Source organism: Salmo trutta, chromosome 6, assembly GCF_901001165.1.
Source record: "Salmo trutta chromosome 6, fSalTru1.1, whole genome shotgun sequence".
Taxonomy (NCBI): domain Eukaryota; kingdom Metazoa; phylum Chordata; class Actinopteri; order Salmoniformes; family Salmonidae; genus Salmo; species Salmo trutta.
Genome location: NC_042962.1, coordinates 22,241,576 through 22,267,585, shown reverse-complemented (window position 1 = coordinate 22,267,585; position 26,010 = coordinate 22,241,576). Strand labels below are relative to the sequence as shown.

At 41.3% G+C, this 26,010-nt stretch overlaps 2 protein-coding genes across 3 annotated transcripts; one reads left to right on the top strand and one right to left on the bottom strand.

Moving 5' to 3' along the window:
- Positions 1 to 110: 110 nt before the first annotated feature.
- LOC115195664 (acyl-CoA-binding domain-containing protein 5A) lies at positions 111 to 17,727 on the top strand. The gene is made up of 13 exons (XM_029755772.1): positions 111 to 205; positions 614 to 736; positions 8,331 to 8,451; positions 11,894 to 11,966; positions 12,160 to 12,277; positions 12,701 to 12,937; positions 13,052 to 13,258; positions 14,759 to 14,853; positions 15,039 to 15,222; positions 15,316 to 15,515; positions 15,753 to 15,809; positions 15,988 to 16,097; positions 16,316 to 17,727. Exons 2-13 carry the CDS (start codon positions 652 to 654, stop codon positions 16,326 to 16,328), a joined length of 1,500 nt encoding a protein of 499 aa, XP_029611632.1. The 5' UTR covers positions 111 to 205; positions 614 to 651; the 3' UTR covers positions 16,329 to 17,727.
- A 316-nt stretch (positions 17,728 to 18,043) lies between these two features.
- LOC115195661 (serine/threonine-protein kinase greatwall) lies at positions 18,044 to 24,225 on the bottom strand. 2 transcript variants are annotated; one of them, XM_029755749.1, is made up of 13 exons: positions 23,861 to 24,225; positions 23,529 to 23,666; positions 23,295 to 23,434; positions 23,118 to 23,206; positions 22,909 to 23,015; positions 22,601 to 22,760; positions 22,264 to 22,436; positions 21,013 to 22,167; positions 20,718 to 20,859; positions 20,533 to 20,553; positions 19,663 to 19,776; positions 19,417 to 19,518; positions 18,044 to 19,290 (listed from the first exon to the last, which is right to left on the bottom strand). In XM_029755749.1, the coding sequence occupies exons 1-13, from the start codon at positions 24,002 to 24,004 to the stop codon at positions 19,133 to 19,135; spliced, it is 2,643 nt and encodes an 880-aa protein (XP_029611609.1). In that variant the 5' UTR covers positions 24,005 to 24,225; the 3' UTR covers positions 18,044 to 19,132. The 2 variants fall into 2 exon arrangements, with proteins under 2 accessions (XP_029611609.1, XP_029611610.1); XM_029755750.1 differs by lacking the exon at positions 20,533 to 20,553.
- Between the last annotated feature and the right edge of the window lie 1,785 nt (positions 24,226 to 26,010).

Sequence of the window (26,010 nt, the reverse complement as noted above, 5' to 3'; positions counted from 1 at the left end):
CCCCTTAAGTAAACAGGAACTGACAATTTTCAATGGTCAACGGCCTGAGTGAACGATCTTTATTTATCCACCATCTTCGATATTTCTCTCCATTTTAGCAGTAGAAAACTACAACTCCCTTAGCATACAGTGCCTGTCATTACTGTATTGTGCATGGCTTCTGCTGGTAAGAATAAAGAGAGGTCGCCAAGCAAGTCTCAAACAGGTAGATCATTAGATGCTGAGTGACTAACGTACTTATCTTATTTACCAAGTACAATGCAAAGTTTTTTTTCTGTTAATTAGAAAGATAAAACTTACAAGGATGTTTTTAAACCATTTGTGTTTCTTGCATTGAGCGCTCTACATTTCAGAGACGACATAACCTCCTGGTGGCTTTGGTTTAGCTTAGGCTACAGTTATGGGGTTGTATTCAAATAGTCAGCAGTATATATATATATATATATATATATATATAATTCCATATTCGAAAAACTTGCATGTTATTGTGAACGGTTTGCAATGGCTATTTGAACAATGTTATTATGGGCGTATGACCTAGCTGAAGCCACAAATATTGCTACAACCAACTCAAGTCTTTTGTTAGTAGAATTTCAATTATGATTATCTCTAGGTTTGAAGAGTTCGCTATCGTAATTCACACTTCGGTTCATGATGGAGATGGAGGATGGCAGACCTTTGTACGAGCTGAGGTTTGACGCCGCTGTCAAAGTGATACAAAGCTTGCCTCCAGACGGTAAGAGCTTTAACTACGGGCAAGGCTATATGCCACATTGTAGCAAAGGCAATTAAGTTAGCCTACATACAGTGCATTCGGAAAGTATTCAGATCCCTTGACTTCTTACCCAATTTGTTACATTACAGCATTATTCTAAAGCTGTGTCAGGTTGGATGGGGAGCGTCGCTGCACAGCTATTTTCAGGTCTCTCAAGAGATGTTCCGATCGGGTTCAAGTCCGAGCTTTGGCTGGGCCACACAAGGACATTCAGAGACTTGTCCCGAAGCCACTCCTGCGTTGTCTTGGCTGTGTGCTTAGGTTCGTTGTCCTGTTGGAAGGTGAACCTTCACCCCAGTCTGAGGTTTTGATCCGGACTTTGCTCCCTCGATCCTGACTAGGGCTGGACGATATGGCCAAAATATTTAAATATTATATCACAGTATTTATTTTTTTTTTTTTAAATTGGACGGTATTTTTCGTTTTTGAATAATAAAAGGTCAACATTTGCTTTATGAGTAGTGAGTGATCCTGGGGTGGCAACACATACATTCTTTTATCATTTCTGCACTTCCTGCACTCAATTGCAGTGGTGGAAAAAGTACCCAAATGTCATACTTGAGTAAAAGTAAAGATACTGTTAATAAAATACAGTAAAAGTGAAAGTCACCAAGTAACATACTACTTGAGTAAAAGTCTAAAAGTATTTGGTTTTAAACATACTTAAGTATCAAAAGTAAATGTAATTGATAAAATGTACTTAAGTATCAAAAGTAAAAATCATTTCAAATTCCTTATGTTAAGCAAACCAGATGGCACTATTTTATTTTTTATTTATAGATAGCCAGGGGGACACTCCAACATTCAGGCATAATTTACAAATAAAGCATTTGTGTTTAGTGAGTCCTCCAGATCAGAGGCAGTAGATGACCAGGGATGTTATCGTGATAAGTGTGTGAACTGGACCATTTTCCTGTCCTGCTAAGCATTCAAAATGTAACGAGTACTTTTAGGTGTCAGGGAAAATGTATGGAGTAAAAGTACAGTATTTTCTTTTGGAATGTAGTGAAGTAAAAGTTGTCAAAAATATTAATAGTAAAGTACAGATACCAAAAAAAAATGACTAAAGTAGTACTTTAAAGTATTTTAACTGAAGTAAAAAATACTTTCAAGTACTACTTAAGTACTTTACACCACTGCTCATTTGAGATAATTTCCACACTGCCACGTAGGGCTGCACGATATGGGCAAATAATCTAGGACATATTTTTAACCAAATGTTGCAATTGCGATTTGACTTGCGAATTAGAGCAAAACTGTTGGAATCATGGAAATATAATGACTATTCTAATTCTATAGTTAGAATATAGTAGTGGGCACTTTGAATACAGTGTTGTTTGAGATGACAACGAATTAAAATGCCAGGGAGGAGTTATTGTGACAGGGTAGGAACTAAAGTGTTGATAAGTGTTTCCTAGGGGACCCTATAAGCTTTGGCTACATTGCATGTTTTCTCTTAGCTATTTTATGTATCTAACATATTCTTGCTTTGCATATTCCTCTTTGATTTAGAAGATATTGTTGCACAAACAACATGCTGATTTAGGTCTACACCATCACTGGTATTATCAGGCTGTATTAGCTAGCTACGTTTGCTCTTAATCAGTACATTTATTAGCTTGCTAGCTATTAGCATTAGCGGCTAACAATTAGACAAACTAGCTGTTTGCTGATGTAAGAAACAAACTAATAGTGTCATTATATAATGCTAGTGGATTTATATTAAGAAGCCATGTGAAAACAGCATTGTTGTCATCAACATTGCTGCATGTGCTGCATTGACCATGCAGACTGAAGGCAAGTGTCTTGTGGTTGAGGAACATCAAATGCGCTCCTTGAGTGACAGGGGGTGTGGCTAGGTCTGTGTGCACAGAGCGGAGAGAGATGACTCAAGTAACTAAGTACACTATAAAAATTGACATTACACATGGCGTATCACATTTAACAAACCAAACATTCAAATACCGGTATAGAAGGTTAAGTAAAAAACCCAAACCGGTCCCTGCATCAATACCGGTATATCATAAAATACGGTATACTGCCCAGCCCTAATCCTGAGGAGTGGCTTCCATCTAGCACATCTACCATAAAGGACTGATTGGTGGAGTGCTGCAGAGATGGTTGTCCTTCCGGAAGGTTCTCCCATCACAGAGGAACTCTGGAGCTCATCGGGATTTTGGGCACCTCCCTGACCAAGACCCTTCTCCCCGATTGCTCAGTTTGCCGGGCGGCCAGCTCTAGGAAGTGTCTTGGGTGTTCCAAACATCTTCCATTTAAGAATGATGGAAGCCACTATGTTCTTGGGGAACTTCAGTGCCGCAGACATTTTTTGGTACCCTTCCCCAGATCTCTACGGAGCTCTATGGACAATTCCTTCGACCTCATGGCTTGGTTTTTGCTCTGACATGCACTGTCAACTGTGGGACCTTATATAGACAGGTGTTTGCCTTTCCAAATCATGTCCAATCAATTGAACTAACACAGGTGGACTTCACTCAAGTTGTAGAAACATCTCAAAGATGATCAATGGAAACAGGATGCACCTGAGCTCAATTTCGAGTCTCACAGCAAAGGATCTGAATACTTACGTAAATAAGGTATTTCTGTTTTATTTATTTTATAAATTAGCAAACATTTCTGAAAACGTAAGTGTTCTTTTCGCTTTGTCATTATGGGGTATTGTGTGTAGACTGAGGATAATAAAAAAGGGGGGGAAAAGGCTGTAACGTAACAAAATGTGAAAAAAGTCAAGGGGTCTGAATACTTTTCGAATGCACTGTACAACAAAGCTGTCTGGGAATTGGTCTATTTGCCTTTTCTATAGCCTGAGTTACATTACAATGCATAAAAAACAAATAATGAAAGAAAAGCATTGCAAGTTTCAATTTTGTAAAGTTAGTGTGGGAGAAGTGGATTTTTTTATTTTTATCGATCAATAATGACAAACCTCCTGGCATTGACAACTTAGATGGAAAGCTACTGAGGATGGTAGCTGACTCTGTAGCCACTCCTATCCTATCTTTCATCTGAGCCTGGAGGAAAGTCTTTGAACTCAGGCCTGAAGGGAAGTCATTACGCTACCCAGGAGTGGTAAAGCGGCCTTTAATGTTTCTAACAGCAGACCTATCGGCTAGCTGCCAGCTCTTAGAAAACTGTTGGGAAAAATTGTGTTTGACCAAATACAATGCTATTTCTCAGAAAACAGACTTTCAGCATGCTTATAGAGAAGGGCACTTATTATGTACTGCACTGACACTTGACTGATGATTGGTTGAAATAAATTGATGATAAGAAGATTGTGGGAGTTGTACTGTTAGATTTCAGTGCAGACTTTGATATTATTGATCATAACCTGTTGTTGAGAACGTACAGTACCTGTCAAAGGTTTGGACACACCTACTCATTGCACGTTTTTTTCCTATATTTCTTACATTGTAGAATAATAGTGAAGACATCAAAACTATGAAATAACACATATGGAATCATGTAGTAACAGAAAAGTGTTAAAAAAAATCCCAATATATTTTAGATATGATATTTTTAAATGTAGCCATTGATGGTAGTTTTGCACACTCTTGGCATTCTCTCAACCAGCTTCATGAGGTAGTCCCCTGGAATGCATTTAAATTAACAGCTGTGCCTTGTTAAAAGTTAATTTGTGGAATTTATTTTCTTCTTATTGCGTTTGAACCAATCAGTTGTGCTGTGTCAAGGTATACAGAAGATAGCCCTATTTGGTAAAAGACCAAGTCTATATAATTGCAAGAACGCCTCAAATAAGCAAAGAGAAACGACAGTCCATCATTACTTTAAGACATGAAGATCAGTCAATCTAGAAAATTTCTAGAACTTTGAAAGTTTCTTCAAGTTCAGTCGCAAAAACCATCAAGCGCTATGATGAAACTGTGGTGGTGCTTTGCTGTTGACAGTGTCAGTGATTTATTTAGAATTCAAGTCACACTTAACCAGCATGGCTACCACAGCATTCTGCAGCGATACGCCATCCCATCTGGTTTGGACTTAGTGGGACTATCATTTGTTTTTCAACAGGACAATCACCCAACACACCTCCAGGCTGTGTAAGGTCTATTTTACCAAGAAGGATAGTGAGTGTTGCATCAGATGACCTGGCCTCCACAATCACCCGACCTCAACCCAATTGAGATGGTTTGGGATGAGTTGGACCGCAGAGTGAATGAAAAGCAGCCAACAAGTACTCAGCATATGTGGGAACTCCTTCAAGACCGTTGAAAAAGCATTCCAGGTGAAGCTGGTTGAGAGGATGCCAAGAGTGTGGAAAGCTGTTATCAAGGCAAAGGGTGGCTACTTTGAAAAACGTAAAATATAAAACATATTTTGAGTTGTTTGACAATTTTTTGGTTACTACATGATTCCATATGTATTATTTCATACTTTTGACTATTATTCTACAATGTAGAAAATAAAGAAAACCCTTGAATGAGTAGGTGTGTCCAACCTTTAACAGGTACTGTGTGTGTTATGGCTTTTCAACCTCTGCTCTGAGTCCACGATATGGCAATATATCTAATAGAACTCAAAGGGTTTTCTTTAATGGAAGCTTCTATAATATCAAGCATGTGGTGTGGTGTACCGTAGGGCAGCTCTCTAGACCCTACTCTTTTCTATTTTTACCAATGACCTGCCAAAAGCATTAAACAAACCATGTGTGTCCATGTATGCTGATGGTTCAACCATATACACATCAGCAACCACAGCTAATGAAGTCACTAAATCCCTTAACAAAGAGTTGCAGTCTGTTTTGGAATGGGGGGGCAGTAATAAACTGGTCCTGAACATCTCTAAAACGAAGCATTGAATTTGGTACAAATAATTCCATAAGTTCTAGACCTCAGCTGAATCTGGTAATGGATGCTGTGGATGTTGAACAAGTTGAGGAGACTAAATTACTTGGTGTTACCTTAGATTGTAAACTGTCACGGTCAAACATATAGATTCAATGGTTGTAAAGATGGGGAGAGGTCTGTCCGTAATAAAAACATGCTCTGCTTTTTCGAAACCATACTCCAAAAAGCAAGTTCTTCAAGCTATAGTTTTGTCTTATCTTGATTATTGTCCAGTTGTGTGGTTGAGTGCTGCAAGGAAGACCTAGTTAAGCTGCAGCTGGCCCAGAACAGAGCGGCACATCTTGCTCTTCATTGTAATCAGAGGGATAATATATATATTTGCTGTTGAGAGAGAGATATATATATATATATACTGCTCAAAAAAATAAAGGGAACACTTAAACAACATAATGTAAATCCAAGTCAATCACACTTCTGTGAAATCAAACTGTCCACTTAGGAAGCAACACTGATTGACAATAAATTTCACATGCTGTTGTGCAAATGGAATAGACAGCAGGTGGAAATTATAGGCAATTAGCAAGACACCCCCAATAAAAGGGTGGTTCTGCAGGTGGGGACCACAGACCACTTCTCAGTTCCTATGCTTCCTGGCTGATGTTTTGGTCACTTTTGAATGCTGGCGGTGCTTTCACTCTAGTGGTAGCATGAGACGGAGTCTACAACCCACACAAGTGGCTCAGGTAGTGCAGCTCATCCAGGATGGCACATCAATGCGAGCTGTGGCAAGAAGGTTTGCTGTGTCTGTCAGCGTAGTGTCCAGAGCATGGAGGCGCTACCAGGAGACAGGCCAGTACATCAGGAGACGTGGAGGAGGCCGTAGGAGGGCAACAACCCAGCAGCAGGACTGCTACCTCCGCCTTTGTGCAAGGAGGAGCAGGAGAAGCACTGCCAGAGCCCTGCAAAATGACCTCCAGCAGGCCACAAATGTGCATGTGTCTCCTCAAACAGTCAGAAACAGACTCCATGAGGGTGGTATGAGGGCCCGACGTCCACAGGTGGGGGTTGTGCTTACAGCCCAACACCGTGCTGGACGTTTGGCATTTGCCAGAGAACACCAAGATTGGCAAATTTGCCACTGGCGCCATGTGCTCTTCACAAATGAAAGCAGGTTCACACTGAGCACGTGACATACGTGACAGAGTCTGGAGACGCCGTGGAGAACGTTCTGCTGCCTGCAACATCCTCCAGCATGACCGGTTTGGCGGTGGGTCAGTCATGGTGTGGGGTGGCATTTCTTTGGGGGGCCGCACAGCCCTCCATGTGCTCGCCAGAGGTAGCCTGACTGCCATTAGGTATCGAGATGAGATCCTCAGACCCCTTGTGAGACCATATGCTGGTGCGGTTGGCCCTGGGTTCCTCCTAATGCAAGACAATGCTAGACCTCATGTGGCTGGAGTGTGTCAGCAGTTCCTGCAAGAGGAAGGCATTGATGCTATGGACTGGCCCGCCCGTTCCCCAGACCTGAATCCAATTGAGCACATCTGGGACATCATGTCTCGCTCCATCCACCAACGCCACGTTGCACCACAGACTGTCCAGGAGTTGGCGGATGCTTTAGTCCAGGTCTGGGAGGAGATCTCTCAGGAGACCATCCGCCACCTCATCAGGAGCATGCCCAGGCATTGTACGGAGGTCATACAGGCACGTGGAGGCCACACACACTACTGAGCCTCATTTTGACTTGTTTTAAGGACATTACATCAAAGTTGGATCAGCCTGTAGTGTGGTTTTCCACTTTAATTTTGAGTGTGACTCCAAATCCAGACCTCCATGGGTTGATAAATTGGATTTCCATTGATTATTTTTGTGTGATTTTGTTGTCAGCACATTCAACTATGTAAAGAAAAAAGTATTTAATACGTTTATTTCTTTCATTCAGATCTAGGATGTGTTGTTTAAGTGTTCCCTTTATTTTTTTGAGCAGTATATATATATATATCTCAACAGCAAAGCACCACCACACCATCACATCTCCTCCTCCATATATATATTATCCCTCTGATTACAATGAAGAGCAAGACGTGCCGCTCTGTTCTGGGCCAGCTGCAGCTTAACTAGGTCTTCCTTGCAGCACTCAACCAAATGTCAATATATATATATATATTATGCATGCCAGTCTCTCGTGGCTAAGAGTTGAGGAGAGACTGACTGCATCCCTTCTTCTTTTTATAAGAAACATTAATGTGTTGAAAATCCCAAATTGTTTGCACACACACCAGGGGTCATTTCACATTCCCCAAATCCAGAATAAATTTAAGAAAGCGTACAGTATTTGAGACATTATTGCATGGAACTCAGTTCCATCTCTTATTGCTCAAATTAACAGCAAACCTGGTTTAAAAAAACAGATAAAGCAACACCTCACGGCACAACACCTCTCCCCTATTTGATCTAGATAGTTTGTGTGTATGTATTGATATGTAGGCTACGTGTGCCTTTTTAAAAATGTATGTAGTTCTGTACTTGAACTGTTCTTGTCTATTAATTTTCTGTATTATGTAATGTTTTGTGTGGTCCCCAGGAATATTAGCTGCTGCTTTCGCAAAAGCTAATGGGGATCCTAATAAAATACAATGAAATTACAATTTAAATGCAATGTGTGTGAACCCCACAGAGTTTTCCAAAAGCCTGTCAAATGTAAGATGTATTTTGTGTATCGATTCCAGGTTCCTTTCAGCCCTCTAATGACATGATGCTCAAGTTTTACAGTTACTACAAACAAGCCACACTTGGACCATGCAACATACCCAGACCTGGCTTTTGGGATCCGGTGGGAAAAGTGAAATGGTATTGTAAAGTAAACCGTAGGAGCATAGCCGCAGGAAGTAGTTTGACGGTGGGGGTGCTGCGAGGGGGGGTAAAAATGTAATAATTATAATAATCTGATAATACTTGTGGAATATAAAAAAAACTTGCTTGATATGTTTTCCAGTTTCTTGAAATACTTTGCAAATGCAACTTATTACTACTTTTCAAATCAAATGCAATTTGTCACATACACATGTTTAGCAGATTTTACTGCGGGTGTAGTGAAATGCAAGGCGCTCTTATCCAGAACAATTTACAGTAGTGAGTGCATACATTTTCATACTTTTCCCCTGTGAAAAAAATAAATAATAATTCATATTTTTCATGTGTTGCTGCAGCACCCTCCGCACCCATACTTCCTGCAGCTATGTGTAGGAGTCAAATAAGGTGTTCTAACAACAGAGATTCTGCACTGGAGTCCTATTTGTATTTTCTGTATTGTAGTCCTTGCAGTTAACTTTCCTATTGCCACATTTTATCTGATTTAACTCTGGACCTGTTGTGCTGGAGAGGCATCATATGTCAGGTCACCTTCTACCCACTTGGCGGGAGTTGACAGTGTTTACTTGTGTACAATGTAGATTGTTAAAGAAGATGGCTACACTAAGCAAATTCTCTTTTAGGATTGACACTGAAGCTATTTATAATCGGTTAACTATTATACTATTACCGCTTTACCGGCCCTAACTTGTAGAGTTGGCAGGCCAGCTACTGCTTAGCTCAATGTGCATCTGGGTCATTGACCAAGTGGATACTCTGCTGATAACAAATGTCATGATTATGACATTTAGGAATCAGGTTTGAGGAGTTACCGAGGTAACTTTGGTCAACTTTGAGTACAACTCGGGATAACCGGTACCACAAAAGTGGCTCCCTTTTTAGCCAGATACATTTCAATGGCAATGAATCCTTCAGTAGTAACCTGCTCCGAGGCAGGCTAAATCAGGGCTAACCCCATTAATTCAGAATGAAGTGTCTGAGCCGCGAGGTGAGGACCAATGAAATCAGATTACATCCCTCTTGCAAAGATTGCGTCATTATCCCCTTCTTTTGAGTAAGATGACCGATTTTAAATGTTTTATTTCTTAAATGTTTTTGTGTATAATAAGTTCGAATACCTATCACATTTAGTAATGATAGAATGCATTTGAAATTTAATGCACAGTAAAACTTTTATGACTTAATACAATTATCTTTTTGATAGGAGTGGGGAAAAAGGTGATTGTGCACACCAAAGATGGCATGACGATAAGTAATAAAATAAGGACGTCACTTCAAAAAGCCTGTTTCACACCATAGTCTGCTGGATTGGCAAGATAACTTTTCTTTCATTTTGATTCAACACAAATGAAAATGTGGCACTGACTCGCCCATGTATTGATGCTTCAGCAGTGTCTCAATGAAGAGTTCGACTAGCCACGTGCGACATGCACGCGCAGTTACAAGCCTGCTAGAGTTAGCGGCAGGCGGACGAGCATTATCCACCGTCGTAGTACGGATAAAACTGGAACGTGAACCTGGCTAGCTTTAGAAAACCCTGAGTAGAACTAGCTTCCTTTCATAGTGTACCTCTCAGAACTATAATGGCTTGACATGCTGCCCATGGCTCCTATTTCCGTGTCCATTATGCCCGTTATGTATATGAGAGTTCAAGAATGGAAAGAAAGTTTATTATAATACACAAGATCCTTGGGTATTGCAGTTTCTGTTACTGATGACTTAACAAAATGTTAACCTGTATCACATTTTTTTCCAAGGCAATATGCATTCGTAAAGTATTCAGACCCCTTCCCCTTTCCAACATTTTGTTACATTATAGACTTATTCTAAAATTGATTAAATAAATAAAAATGATCCTCAATCTACACACAATACCCCATAATGACAAAGCGACAACAGGTTTATTGAAATTTTAGCAAATGTATTCAAATAAAAAACAGATTACATTTACATAAGCATTCAGACCCTTACTCAGTACTTTGTTGAAGCACCTTTGCCAGTGATTACAGTCTTGAGTATTCTTGGGTATGACGCTACAAGCTTGGCACACCTGTATTTGGGGAGTTTATCCCATTCTTCTCTGCAGATCTTCTCAAGCTCTGTCAGGTTGGATGGGGAGTGTCGCTGCACAGCTATTTTCAGGTCTCCAGAGATATTCGATCGGGTTCAAGTCTGGGCTCTGGCTGAGCCACTCAAGGACATTCAGAGACTTGTCCCGAAGCCACTCCAGCGTTGTCTTGGCTGTGTGCTTAGTGTCGTTGCCCTGCTGGAATGTGAGCCTTTGCCCCAGTCTGAGGTCCTGAGCACTCTGAACCAGGTTTTCGTCAAGGATCTCTCTGTACTTTGCTCTGTTCATCTATCCCTTGATTCTGACCAGTCTCCCAGTCCTTGTCGCTGAAAAACATCCCCACAGCATTATGCTGTAACCACCATGCTTCACTGTAGGGATGGTGCCAGGTTTCTTCCAGACGTGACACTTGGCATTCAGGCCAAATAGTTCAATCTTGGTTTCGTCAGACCAGAGAATCTTGTTTCTCATGGTCTGAGAGTCCTTTATGTGCCTTTTGGCAAACTCCAAACTGGCAGTCATGTACCTTTTACTGAGGAGTGGCATCCATCTGGCCACACTACCATAAAGGCCTGATTGATGGAGTGCTGCAGAGATGGTTGTCCTTCTGAAAGGTTCTCCTATCTCCACAGAGGAACTCTGGAGCTCTGTCAGAGTGACCATCGGGTTCTTGGTCACCTCCCTGACCAAGGCCCTTCTCCCCCGTTTGCTCAGTTTGGCCGGGCGGCCAGCTCTAGGAAGAGTCTTGGTGGTTCCAAACTTCTTCTATTTAAGAATGATGGAGGCCACTGTGTTCTTGTGGACCGTCAATGCTGCAGAAATGTTTTGGTACCCTTCCCCAGATCCGTGCCTTGACACAATCCTGTCTCTGAGCTCTACAGACAATTCCTTCAATCTCATGGCTTGGTTTTTCCTCTGACATGCACTGTCAACTGTGGGACCTTATATAGACAGGTGGGTGCCTTTCCAAATCATGTCCAATCAATTGAATTTACCACAGGTGGACTACAATCAAGTTGTAGAAACATCTCAAGGATGATCAATGGAAACAGGATGCACCTGAGCTCAATTTCGAGTCTCATAGCAAAGGGTCTGAATAATGCAAATAAGGTATTTCTGCTTTTATCTGTAATACATTTGCAAAAATGTCTAAACCTGTTTTCACTTTGTCATTATGGGGTATTGTGTGTAGATTGATGAGGAACCAAAAAATATTTAATCAATTTTAGAATAAGTCTGTAATGTAACAAAATGTGGATAAAGTGAAGGGGTCTGAATACTTTCCGCATGCACTGTACTCCAGGAGACACTTAATGTAGGTGTTATGTTAAACATCTTGTTCTGTCTACATAGGGATGCATGGAGTGATCTGGGAGATATGCCCAAGGAAGAGGCTATGACAGCTTACGTTGATGAAATGAAGCTGGTAAGTGCATACCAGCGTTGGCGTCTATTCTAATACATTGTTGATGAATCCAGGAAGCAAATAGGATTGATATTTCCTGTGTTCAATGAAGTAGATCACTTTGTTGATGAAAATCTGTCTGAATGGCATTCAGACAGGATCGCTAGGACATCAGTGGACACTAAATGTGTTTGCTGTCGTATTTAAACAACAGATCCTTGAGGGCATGCCCTGTACAGATGAGGTAGAGCAGCTTCTAAAGGTGCTGGGCCCATTCTACGAACAGGTGGAAGAGAAAAAGCAGATACATCAGGTGTCAGACCTGTCCGCAGGTACTGTCACTACCTTTCTAATTTGATTTCATATGAATTTGATTTATTTTATTTGGAATGTCTTCCATTTTAACATATCCATTTCTATCATGTGCTCAGCTCGTTTGACAAGGTTTGCTAGGCAACTTGAAGGCAAGTGTATGGACATGTATCATTTACCCACAATGACCTGCCCCTTAGTTATGTCTGGTGTTGTAGTTCTGTATACATACATTTTCTTTCATATTTTTTTAGATATATTTTTGCTTTATATCTCCTAGTTTGGCTAAATTGGAATTTATCTCCTAGTATGTCTCCTAGTATATCTTACAGTTTGGCTAAATTAGAACTTATCTTCTAGTATATCTTGTAGTTTGGCTAAATTAAACTAATAGTAACATATAGTTCTAATAACGTTGTAACACTGTTGTTGCTATGCCGCAGGTTTTGGAACCATGCTAACATCAGCACCTTCAAAAAGTGTCACAAAGAGCCTCATTAGGACAATGGAAATGAATGGCACTTTGGAGACACGGCAACCCAGACAGGCTGTTGAACCTCCGAAGCCCAAAGTCATGGCACTGAAGGAACAGGGGGAGGAAGAGGAGTTTGAGTTTGATGAGGAAGATGAGATGGAGGATGGAAAATTAGAAATTGTTGAGATAAAAGAGGTGAAAAAAGGTATATGTTGTCGAACATTAAAACATTTTAATAAATAAAAAAGGAAAACGTTAAGCAGAAATGTTCATCTTGTAATAATATTTTTTATTTATTTTTATCTTTCATTGAAAAAAGCCTCAGCCCCACAGCCGAAGAAAAATGGCTCATCCAGGAGACCTAAAGTACCCCTGAGCAATGGTAATGTGTGGAACGGGGTGGGCCACCTCCCCAATGGGACCCACACCTCCAAGGCTGCCCTGAACAGTGAGGACTCAGAGGAGCGCCTCACCAACAGCACCCTGCCCTTGGAGCCCCATGTCCAGGTCAATGGCCACCACGCAGGTGGGTTCCACTGGTTAAAGTTGCATCGACAACAGCAGGGATCTCCAACCCTGTTCTTGAAGAGCTACCCTCCGGTAGGTTTTTGGCTCCAACCCTAATCTAACGCACCTGATTCTAAAAATGAGCTGGTTGATAAGCTAAATCAGGTTAGTTATAACTGGGGTTGAAGTTAAAATCTACAGGAGGCTAGCTCTCCAGGATCATGGTTGGAGAGCCCTGGACAACAGTGACATACTGTAGTGAAGGGCAGGGTTTCCTAAACTTGGTCCTGGGGCCCCTTCTGGGTGCATGTTTTGGGTTTTTTCCCTAGCACTACACAGCATTCAAATAACCAAAACTTGATGAGTTGATTATTTGAATCAGCTGTGTAGTGCTAGGGGAAAAACCAAAACGTGCACCTTGGTGGAGGGAAAGGGAAAGGAAATACCTAGTCAGTTGCACAACTGAATGGATTCAACCGAAATGTGTCTTTCACGTTTAACCTCTGAATCAGAGAGGTGCGGGGGGGTTGCCTTATTCGATGTCCCTGTCATCAGTGCCAGGGGAGCAGTTGTTTTTGGGGGTTAACTGCCTTGGAACGTTGTTCCTACATTGCCCTCGTCGACGGTTTGAGTTCCCTATGCCCCTGGGCCGTAAGTCTCTTATCCATGGCCGCCAGATTGTTAATAGTAAATTTCGCTTTACACTAACATTACTTTTTATTTGTTGTAAACACAAAAAGGTAGAAGCTCTTTCCCTGTGGTAACCAATAGGTATTTCGGGCACCGTAGAAAAAGATAGAAACTAACAAATCCGGTTGCATGATGGATATTGCATTTGTGTATTGTTGTAACGTATACCATAGATATACAGACTTAACTCTAGGCCTAATATAATTGCTTTCTTTTATAACAGAACTGAGTATTGAAATTGGACACAATTGCCATTGATATCCACTATGCAGAATATCAACATTGCTCGTTTCAACAAGAATCAGCCCTTATAGGCCTAACCCAGATCCACCATTAACCAGATGTCCATAAAAGGTTTAAAGATGGATAGTCAGTCCTCTGTAGATTAGCACCCTGCCTGCCCACACTGGGCGGTTGTTCTCATGGATCCTTGGCCATGTGATCTGATAAGCTACTCAGCTTTACTCCCAGAGCTGTTGCAACTCAGCATTTCCCTAGGAACAGCCACAGACTGCCTGCTCTGATGGATTCCCATTACATTATGCTCCTAAAAGCTGGTCTAGGGTCAGTTGTGTTTCTATTACTTTCACCTCTCACCAACTCATTACATCAAATTAGTGATCACCTTGAGAAAGGATGCATTTGGAATGTGGAACACACAATATGATGTGAAATGGAGCACAGGCCTCTGCAATGGTTGCATTTGTGTTGCTTCTTAATCAGTCTCTTCCAGGCCAAACTAGCACAAACTTCTCCCTGAGGGAAGGTTCCCATATGGCTAAGAATCTGACCTGACCTGTATGGGACGGGTTACTATTTGTTCCCATAGATCTCGACCCGGATGTATTCAGGCCCTATCGCGCGGCCAGTGACTCAGACAGCGAGGTCTACTGCGACTCCATGGACCAGTTTGGCCTGGAAGAGGTAAGAAGCAAAGGGGACACCTAGTCAATTACACAACTGAATGTATTCAACCGAAATGTGTCTTCCTGCATTTAACCCAACTCCTCTCAATCAGAGGGGACAAGCACGGTGTACAGACAATGCAAGTACACACTCCATGTACATGGAGCATTTCCAAATCCTCATGTATGTGTGTTTTGGTCCAGGGCTCTGAGGCACAAACTGACCGCTGTCTGGAGCTGGATGAGGAGCATGGGGAGACTAGTGGAGGGGCCAGTGTGGCGGGCATCCAGTGTGGCGCGGAGGATGGGGAGACTAGTGGAGGGGCCTCTCAGAGACAAAGACTGAATACAGACAGGCCCAATAGCTCCCTGGTCAGGAGAGAACGAGGTAAGGTGTGTGTATAGGCCCTGTCTTACTTCTCGATTTACCTACAAGTGTATGTCAGTGTTTACACCTCTCTTCTGTGTTTGCGTGTTATAGGTTCTAGGTCTTCAGGGCACAGTCCAGGTGCCCAGAAGCCCTTGCAGGGTAGCGGGGGGGACGGGGAGCGGTGGGGGGGAGCGGGGACACCAGGAGGCAGTCTGAATGAGCAGATCGTAGTGGCGCTGGCCAGACTGCAGGAAGACATGCAACGTGTCCTGGAGAGACTGCACACACTGGAGGCCCTCACTGCATCCCAGGTCAGAGACTCACATTTAGCAATTAAAATATTACTTAGCCTGTTGATAGTGACTACTGTGGAAAGAGTATCTAATAGCAAACATGCAGTTATGCAGTACCCAAACACCTCAATATTTTGTATTCATTCTTAATACTTCAGGATTTTGGTTCATGACTTTAAGATGGACTGTAACTATTTAGGTATGTTATAAGTACTCATTTGTTTTGTACCTTCTCTCTTTGTACATGTTCTCTAGGCAAGGTCATCGGCTCAACCATACCCATCATCACCCCTGGCAAAGAAGAATAGTAAGGTACGGTGCGCTCTGTCAATGTTTCATTTGGACTCACATCGTCATAGACTAAAGATGACCTTTGTATTTTCCTAGTTTTCTGTCTAATCACACATATTTACATTCAGAATATACCTTTGGTTTTAGGGATATTGTGACCTTCTGTTCGATCACTTTTTATTTATCCTCTGTCCTTTAGAAACCATCCTGGTGGCCTTTCGACGTGTCTCCCAGCACTGTAGCCTTTGCTGTTGCGTGGCCATTTGTGGTGCAGTGGCTTATCCGCCGATATCTTCAACGTAGGAGAAGGTAATTGTATAGCAAGATGGGGATATTCTAAAATAACTAAGTCAATTGTATTTTTGTGTAAATTGAGACGTTTTGTTACATTTATGTTAGTTGTTCATCCATTCATGATTCTGCCTCTGATAGTCTCTATATGTGGATACTGTAGCTCTATCAAAATAATCTATTTTGTACTTAGTAAGAATGTTTTAGTAAGAATGTTTTCTTGTCCCCACTATCAGACGAATCAATTGAAAAATCTCCCAGCCCAAACACACAAAGCGACAAAGAGAAGACTCTCAACAGTCTTTGGTTTCTTAACGACCGTCGCCTCCCTTATGCTTTCCCCCACACCTCCGTAACTCTAGCTTTTGCGCTATGAAGATTGCACTAGGAGTAGTGGAAGCCTCGCAAGCCACAAGCACTAGAATTGAAATCAAAGAGAAATGTGAATGCATTGAACCACAGCTTGTAATCATGCAAGCTTTTTTGAGATGATAGGCTACAATTACTTTACTACATTAGTAATTATTTAGCTCTTAAGAAATTAGTAGGATTTAACTCTGGAGGGGAAAGTTATTGTTTGTGTATGTTGATTATGGCATTGTTCGTAGATAGATCACAATAGTTTCTTTATTTTATTGCAAGTATGCCGTACATCTTATGGGCATTATAAGAACTATTTTATCTAACTTGTCCTGCAAATGCCTGCCATGGACATACTGCAATATAAACCATAGGGCATATATCATAATTTCTTAGGCAATGCTGCTAATATATCGTGATAACTGTAGGTAGATAAAGTGTATATATAATGATGTATTCTTTGAAAGGTACATTTAATTCTGAAAATGTATTATTTCTAATAACATGAAATGAAAATGAAGGCTTTGTCTAGTTTTTGGTTAACCAGGTTGTGGTACATTAAGTTAGGTTGTACGTGACTGCTAAATGTTTTCTCTAGGATGTGAAGGGTTCATATTTAGTAACATACTTCATATCTGATCATGTTTTTATACACAGGTTGTGTATTTTCTGAATTTCATCAACCCACGATAAAGTGCCTCGCCAATGTAAGGTATATGGGGTATTGCAGAGCCGTATATTCTACGGTTCTGGGGTATTGTAGTTCTGTTCACTCTCAAGTAAAACATCTCAACATTGGACTAAATTCTTTATAAAAAATATGAGAACCAGCTGGATGAGAAATGCTCATTGGACACAAAAAAATGTAGGCCAATCCATCCCACACCTTGTTTATGGCAGCGAAAAGCTGTATAATGAGGATTTTTCACACCGAACATTCAGTGCTTTCTTCTCTAAGGCAGTGTTTTCTAACTCCAGTTCTCGAGTACCGGTAACAGCACACGTTTGTGTTGTAGCCAAGCACACCTGATCAACTAATCATCAAGCGCTCAATGAGTTGAATCAGGTGAGTTTGTCCGGGGCTACAACGTGTGCTGTTGGGGGTACTCGGGGACTGGATTTGAGAAACACTGCTCTAAACTGTACGGTTTCGAACCAATCATAAGATCTGTCTTTCTCACTTTCTTTAAAGGTCCAATGCAGCTGTGTTTCTCAATATAATGTCATTTATGGGTAACAATGAAGTACCTTACTGTGATTGTATTAAATTAAAATGGTTAAAAAAAAATTTAAAAACTTGCTTCTTAGCAAAGGGAAATTTCTCAAGCAAGAATTTTCCTAGGGCTGTCTGGGGGGAGTGGTGTGGGGAAACTGAACATTTGCTGTTATTGGCAGAGGTTTGGAACTTTCTTATTGGTCTAGTAACTAATTTAGCATCAGGTGACGTTATCAGGCAGGCCAAAACTCCATCCCACCAAAACAGGCTGTAATTTCAGGTAGTCTTTTCAAACAGCTCTTACACTGAAAGGGCATTATCATAATGTTCACAGTATTATTCCAACCTCAGTGTGGAAATATAAAACACAGGAAAATCACATTTTTTACAGCTTTTTTTTACTGGGCTTTTAATAGCAATATTCTTATGTTTTAATGTAGCAAAGTATATTGTGATGTGTACATTTGGTCTGACTGAAGATGGTTATGTATGGCGTCTGTTTTTAATACTGAGTTTTAAATCTGTTAGATTAAAAAAAAAAAAGTTGAATTGGTTCATGTAGTATACATTGTTTAAAAATAGCTGTACAGTCCAGAGTAATGCAATATTTTAATTGCATTCTAATATACTATATGAATCTATATCAAAATAATATACATAAGATTTACATTGGCAGTAGAGCTGATGCTCTTTTCAGAGCCATTGATTTGTTAAATAATACATTTTCTACTAAATATGAATCTAAAGTCCAAGGCACGAAAAGTTAATAAAGCATTTTTATCTGTTTGACTGAAAACAAATTCCTCTTATGAAGGTTCACAACACACAAGATCCAACCACTCAAATGTTTTGGTTCTTCTTCGTTTATCTTACGTGCATCATGGGAAGAAGAGAGAAAGAAAAAATAGCAATCACTTCACACAACATCCATTTTAATTTGTACCTTTTTCCTCATACGAACATGTAAAAAAAAGTTTAAAAAGATCCTACAAGAAATAAAACTATTTTGTATAGAGTATCCATACAGATGTAGTGTGTGACCTGCATGAAGATGAAATCAATCATAGTGGTCACTTTACAAATGGCAGGCGCATAAAAGAGCAGTGAAACATGGTGCTACATGATATAAAAAGACAGTTATGCCTAAGTTGACAGACAGTACAAATATTCAACAACTCACACACAAAGATTTAGATATATTAATCCTATTTTTTTTCTTAACCAACTAGAACCCTAAAACAAAACTCAAGAAGGGACCTGCCCAGCCTACATAAGTTGGGAAAACACTGCAGTGATGCATGATAGAGGACAGCATAGTGAGGAACAGTCGGTGTACGACAGGGTGGGGTCAATTCCATTTCAATTCAGAAAGTAAACTCAATTCCAAATTTGACCAAATGAAAAGCATAAAAGGAATTGGAATTTCAGTGTACTTCCTGAATAGACTGGAATTCACCCCAAACGCTGGTGTACAAACCTACAGACTGAATCCAGACATGACTAGGTGCTGGGCAGCGTTTCTAGCATCAAAGTATGACGTGTCCGTTTCGTCCTCCGGCTGGGGGATGAAGGGCATGGTCTGGTTCTGAAGGTTATCCCAGTCCAACCCCGCAAAGAGAGCGTGGCTCTTCAGTTCTGATGCAGAAAAAAATGTATGTTTTTGCTACAACCATATGACTATCAATCAGAATGGCATCCATGAAATGGTATTACAGTTTGGTTACACTGAACTGCATTTAAATTGGCCAAAGAAAACCTTACCTTTGAGGCCAGCCCGTTTGTTCATATCCATGGTGAGTAAGATCTCTATGGCATTCCGGGAATTGTGGGACAGCTCCTCATCACCATCAGGCCATGGGATATCTGAGATAAAAAAATAAATAAACAATATTGGTGATATAAAACACTTTGAAATGCATGATTTTACTTTGCCGTAAAGGCCTTCGTGTCACACTGATAAACATAACAGATGCAATAAACAGCCATGGCAGCTGCTGATATATCTACCTCTGTTGAGAATATTCTGGAAGACAAGCTGAGGGGTTTCGTCATTGAAGGGGGGAACACCGGTGAGGAACTCAAACAGACACACGCCCAAGGCCCACCAGTCCACCATGTAGTCTGAAGGGGGAACAGAGTCACTTTTCTTAGGTACCAGTACTGTAGTGTCACTGCATTTTCCTGTTAGGCTGTGCCTCTATTCTACAGCGGTGGAAGCAGGAACTGAGTTAGACAAATCGGACAACATTAGGCTCAATGTTTCAATGTAAAATTTGGGATAATTGTCAGATCCACAAACACTTCTCAATTCATGCGATTGAATGATTGTGGACGATGTTGAAATTGTGTATTGCTTGCTAACATTACTAAGTCCTAAATAATTGTTTACAATTTGTAAGATCATGTCATTTATTGCAATCTAAACCAATATTTCTTCTTACAAATTCATTCCAACATTAGATCCACACCTTGGCACCAAACATCATATTCCAGGACAAAACCCATACCACTGTTATTAACATGACAGATTTCATCAGCTTGAAAATATGCCTTTATAATAGGGCCCATCTGAAAGTCACCAATGTTAGTCTTCCACTCTGACATATGAATGACTTTCCTTAGACTCTTCAACACCATGCCATTAAAATTGGCTTCCCGTTAGAATTTCCCTCAATTGAATCCCAACATGGGTCCACACCAACCCAATACAAGGGGCCAGAAGCAGCAATTACAATGGAGAATCAGAACCAGCATTTTGCAACCTATCCACGTAATATTGAATCAGGTAGCCATTTCCTCTGGTACTAGACAGGGAATGCAGGGAAGCTGAGAGCACATGCATTTCCCTGGCAGTTAGCAAGGTTACGATCAACTTACCACAATTAAGATATCCTGAAACTAAAAAAATAATGCCTGTTAAAATGGCTGAACTTGATTTCTCAACAGGCATTTATTTATACCTACATGTAAAGTTGTGAAGATGACAGCAATTATACCAACATGCATACAGAAATATTTTGAATCCCCCCCCCACTGGCACCCTCCCCAGTGTCATCTCTTACCATGTGGTTTCCCCAATAGCAGCTCTGGGGCTAGGTAGTCTGGGGTGCCTAAAATCGGTGCTCCCTCCACAGGTACCGGAGCACGTCGGACACTCTTGGGGGTCCTGAATGGAGTGTGGGATGTTGACATCGGCTGTGGGGTCTGAAATTAGAAAACAAATGAATAAATAACTGCGATAAAACAGTGTCATGTAATGTAGATTCCCTGAACAAACCAAAAAAAGCTATATTCAGGTCATACATTTGAACGTAGCCCAGTAGCCACCACCCCTGAGCCTCGACTCAGTACATCTACCTGATAGAAGGAGCTGTTGGAGTTGGGTCTCTTCTGGACTGGTGTGACGGCAGCAGGCATACTGTGGTAGGAGGCTGATGTAGCCATATCCATGGCCTCCACTGAGCCCAGGCTGAGGCGTGAGTTCCACGACATGTTGGAGCGGTTGATGGAGCTGCAGTAGCTCCGGAAGGCCACCACGTTCCTGGGCTTGAGGAACGAGGGTGACTTGGCCACGCTGGGGTCCAGCTCGGGGACTCTGTCAAGGAAGGAGCGTTTGGATACGCCTCCTCGCAGGGTGAGCACGTTGCCCGGCTTTGCTGTTCCTATACTAGCCAAGGTGGGTGGCTGAGGTGGCAGTGGGGTACTGGGTAATATTTCGCTGTCGTTTAGCTCTAACAATGCCGAATGCCCTTCTTTGGCACTTTGAGTCGACCACTTTGAGGTTGGGCTGTTGACATTGATGGACATTTCATGAACCGACCCCTCAGAGTCAATGCTCAGGCTCCTGCTCAGCTCATGGGATTCACCAAAAGACCTGCCCTCAACAAAGACCCCCTCTGCTAGGTCATCCAACTCACACAGGAGGTTTTTAGTCACAGTAATGGGACTGGAGCGTTTGGGCACCTGTCCTTTAGCAGTCCCTTGACCCTCAGATCCAAACTCCTCCAAATGAACATTGGCAAACACCCCGGTCAGACCAGTACGATACTTCAAAGCCACTTCTGGGACCCCAGAACACCTCTGGTACTCCGAGTCTCTCTTCTTGGAAAGCGATTCCAACTGCTCAGGACTTTTCTCCACCTCCTCAAACCCTCTCTTTACTGCTGAGGTTACCCCAGACTGGACTTCCATTGGTTTCCCTTTGGTGGCACAGATACTTTCAGCTCCAGAAACATTTCCTTTGATTGGTTGAGAGAGTTCAGGCTTCTTGGGTGGGGCAGATTGCTCCACCCCGTTAAACTGAAGCCTGTTTCCAGCATGGGGTTCCTGTTTGGCCTTCCTGGACAGTTCTCCAGTACTGGGTTCTTGGTAAAGCTGTCCACGTAGGTCCAAGTTGTCCAACGATGCCAGGGCAGAGCCCTGGCCCAGCATCCTCATATCAGAGGTCACCTTTCCGCCCGTTTGTCCACTGGCATTCCTACCATATAGGTACGGCACGTTCTCAATCTCCTTCTAGAAAAGGAATACAATAATAACATGCATATCTTCTAATAAACCAATGACTCACAAATACAGATATTTGAAAGAGAAATGTTGTTGGCTTCTGACCTGCTCCAGCTCCCATAGTGGGCTGACACCTCCCTCAGAGTCAGTGGTGGAGGGGAAGATGCATGATTGGCTGCCGCCTGCGCTCATGGTGTCAAACCTCCTCCTGGACTTGAGCAGCCTGGGAGTCAGGCTCTTGGCCAAAGCATATGGGCTGAACACACAGCTGTTGGGTCCTGAAAAAATCAAAATAAAGACTGATTAGAACCAGTTTGAGGGAACAGAATCCACTTTCTCCTCAGGACAGGTTTGACTACATATCTGACCAGTCTGCCCTCTATAGATAAAAATGAAAACCAAACACAGGGTGGTTTACTGAGGTAGAATTGAAGAGACATACCCAAAGTCCAGCTAAGGCAGACAGGGGAACGCAGGTATTCCTTCTGTCTCATCAAGGGCGAACTGAGCGAGTTTTTCCGCTGTTCAATTTTCCCACATGACATAGGGCTAAACACAGCCGAGCCACTGCTGTGCCGCTTGCCCTCCACTGCTGGTGTGTTCTGTGTTTGATGAGAGCACAGAATAAATATTTAATCTGGCAACAGGAAACAATGTGCTGTATCTGCACAAACCAATCATATCACACATATTATCATTACTGATGTATTCTAAATGAATACATACTTAAATACAATTAACTTTACTCACAAGTCCAAGAGAGCTGATCAAAGACAGGACTTGACCAGGGGTGCGGAAATAATCTTGTTTAGGCATTGCCAAAGATGGGGTTGTCAAGATATCGGCAAGACTCAATTCTGGGAGGAAAAGGAATTAAAATGTAAAACACAACAAAAGCCTGCAAGCAGATGGTGATGTAGATGGATTCATGAATTAAGTGTAAGCTATAGTGCCCATACCTCTGTCAAGCTTGACTTTGGAGAGGCCAAAGTCTGTAAGCTTAATGTGGCCTTCATTAGACACAAGCATATTGTCCGGCTTTAGGTCCCTAAAAGATTGAACATAATACAAATCTCAATTATACTAAAATGTGAAATAAACACAAATATTTTGAAGAAGAGTATTCATAAAAGTACCTGTGGGTGATTCCATGGCGATGGAGGTAGTCTAAAGCACGTGCCACCTCTGAAATGTATTTCACTGACATGTCCTCATCAAAATACCCATAGATGTGAAGAAGTGATTTCACATCCCCTCCAATAAGGTATTCCATCACCTGTGGATAAACATGTACAGAGGCAATGTACCAAAGTCAGGTCAGGGACATGCCTCACTCACTGTTGTCATTTGTATTTTTTGGGACCACATACCAAATACACTTTTGTTGCTGTTTGGAGACAGTAGAAGAGGTGCACGACAAAGGGACTTTTGCTGAGGGCCAATGCGTCCCTCTCTGCCTTCATCTGATCTGCCATATTTTTGTCACGCATGTCTGCTTTCTTCACCATCTGGAGGAAAGTGAATAGCCAGTAAAGTTTTATTATCCTCAAAGGTCAATGTAAGTTAGGTAAATAAAATGTAAAAAAGGTTAAATGCTTTCCAACTCCTTTACATTAACAGCTGTTACTGACGGTTCACCCCACTTAAAATTCTAAATGCTGTCGAGCAGATGCATAGCAGTGGTAAAATGTTGATCACTTGCCTTGATTGCATATAAGCGTGCATTGCTTTTCTTCCGTGCAAGGTAAACCTTTCCAAAGGCACCGCGGCTGATGGGCTTCAAAACAACGAAGTCTTCGATTGAGGCAGGTTTTGGAATATCGGATACCTTCCCATCTGCATCCATAGTTGGCAGCTACTAGCAGCTAACGTTAGCGTAGACTTTTGCAACTTTTCAAGGGGAATACATCCTGAGAGTAAATAAAAACAAAAAGCGTGCATGCAATTAAACTAGTAAGCTGTTACAGTTCAAAATACCTATATGAAGTTTTATGAAACAAATCGTTTCACTAAACTGACAGACAAGGCGTGGTTTGTTTTGAAATTTGAAATCCGCTCACAGAAATAAGGGTCCTGCGTGACGTACTATTCGTGGCCAAAGATAGTGCCTTTGCGAATATAAACACTTGAAAGATCACTTCAAAGGCAGATTTGACCAAATAATAAATGTATGAATTAATCAATGAATACAACTGAGTTTTTGGGCCATCATTATATTTCTAGAACTACTCTTCTAGAAGAATTGGCAACGGGTAGGACACCTAGCATCAAAATAATATGTTACGTCATACATATTTTGTATGCTGGTGGTTACACATGTTGCCAACACCGTTGCAAACATTGCCGAAGGTGCATAAAGATGGTGGCCTGTACTTACCACAAACGACTTATTTAATAAGTTGTATTGTACAGTGCTTTCCACTGCAAGTTTTGTATTGACATTAGCATGGTATACATTATCCCAATTCTTGCTCCAAGACATCGGCAATTAGAAAACATTAAAAAGTAGATTGTTCTGATTTATAGCCACATTGAACCATAGTTTAAAAAGTATGTGGATAGTGCTCAAACACTGATGTCATATATGAATTCCTCAATTTTTATTCACCTTCACCATTATTAGCAAAAAATAAAAAAGAGAAACATTGGAGAAGTAGCCAGGGGCATTTTTTTAATGCTAATTTCTAGTGACTTGAGAAAAGACAAATGGGCCAATCAGTCGTAGGGCCATGGCCATTCATACTATACTGAATACCAGTGTGACTGTTAATGTGGATATATTCAATTAAACAACCATTTTGTACTATTTTTCTCACTTCCCCTATGTCAGGTTGTTACTACTACTGCTCTACATACTGTATGGTTTGAAACAACATCATTTGTTCAACGTATACTACAGTTATTATACTGTAATAGTAACCAGCAACATACACAGTTAAAAACTATTGTAATAAAAAAATATCGATCTCCACTCTACAAAATTATCCGAAATAAAATATCCTCATGGCTGCCTCTCTCCTGCATGAAGTTAACACATGCAATACACCCTCTAGACTTAAGCTGCTATCATTTCATCAGAGATCATATATGATTTTTTGTAGACTGTTTTATCTGCTACCGCACGGCAAGTGGTACCTGAGCGACGAGTCTAGGTCAAAAAAGCCCCCCCATGTGACAAATAAAATGCGATTTGATAATTGCAATTGAGTCACACTATGACAGACCATCAACTCTATGAGCTTGGAGAGGCACTTCTCACTATCTTACCTGTTTGTTTGTGGCCTCTCTCTCTCTGCCTCTCTGTTCTGGGTATCCAGGCTGCCTCTCTCCTGCATGAAGTTAAGACATGCAATACAGACTCTAGACAAGGGATGGGTAACTTTATAGGGGTCTGCAATACCCACATCCATACCCACACAGGCAGTTGCAGCTGGCCGTAGCCTTTTCGGGGCCTTAAGCAAGTAAGCAAATACATTTAGCTGCCCCCCCACCCTCTCTCTTGACAACGAATAGAAAAAAATACAGTTTTAGAGTTCAATTCCATTTTTCCATGGGGAGGAGAGGAGATTTTGCAATATTCTAACTAATTTCATGCAATTCTACTCATCTTGCCATGGGGCAGAAAGAAAAATGGCAGTCTTACAACTAATTTCCTGCAAGTATGGCCAGTTGATGTTTATTGGGATAAGTCTTGTCCAGGAGGCAGAACTGAGCAATTTCCAGAAGATAAGCCAGCTACAAAATCAAAATGGGCAATACTTTAAAAAATCATGTTTTCTGTTGTTCTTGCTTTTTAGTCTTCATTTAAGTTTAGAATTAGGCATTCGTGTTAGCAGTGTGGTTAAGGTAAAT

Coding starts and splice junctions, on each gene's coding strand:
- LOC115195664 (XM_029755772.1), top strand. CDS start 652: ATGATGGAGATGGAGGATGGCAGACCTTTGTACGAGCTGAGGTTTGAC. Junction 737..8,330: donor ACAAAGCTTGCCTCCAGACG/GTAAGAGCTTTA, acceptor TATCGATTCCAG/GTTCCTTTCAGCCCTCTAAT. Junction 11,967..12,159: donor ACGTTGATGAAATGAAGCTG/GTAAGTGCATAC, acceptor TTTAAACAACAG/ATCCTTGAGGGCATGCCCTG.
- LOC115195661 (XM_029755749.1), bottom strand. CDS start 24,004: ATGGATGCAGATGGGAAGGTATCCGATATTCCAAAACCTGCCTCAATC. Junction 23,435..23,528: donor CAGCAACAAAAGTGTATTTG/GTATGTGGTCCC, acceptor GTTTATCCACAG/GTGATGGAATACCTTATTGG. Junction 19,777..20,532: donor TTCAGGATATCTTAATTGTG/GTAAGTTGATCG, acceptor TTCCCCCTTCAG/ACTACATGGTGGACTGGTGG.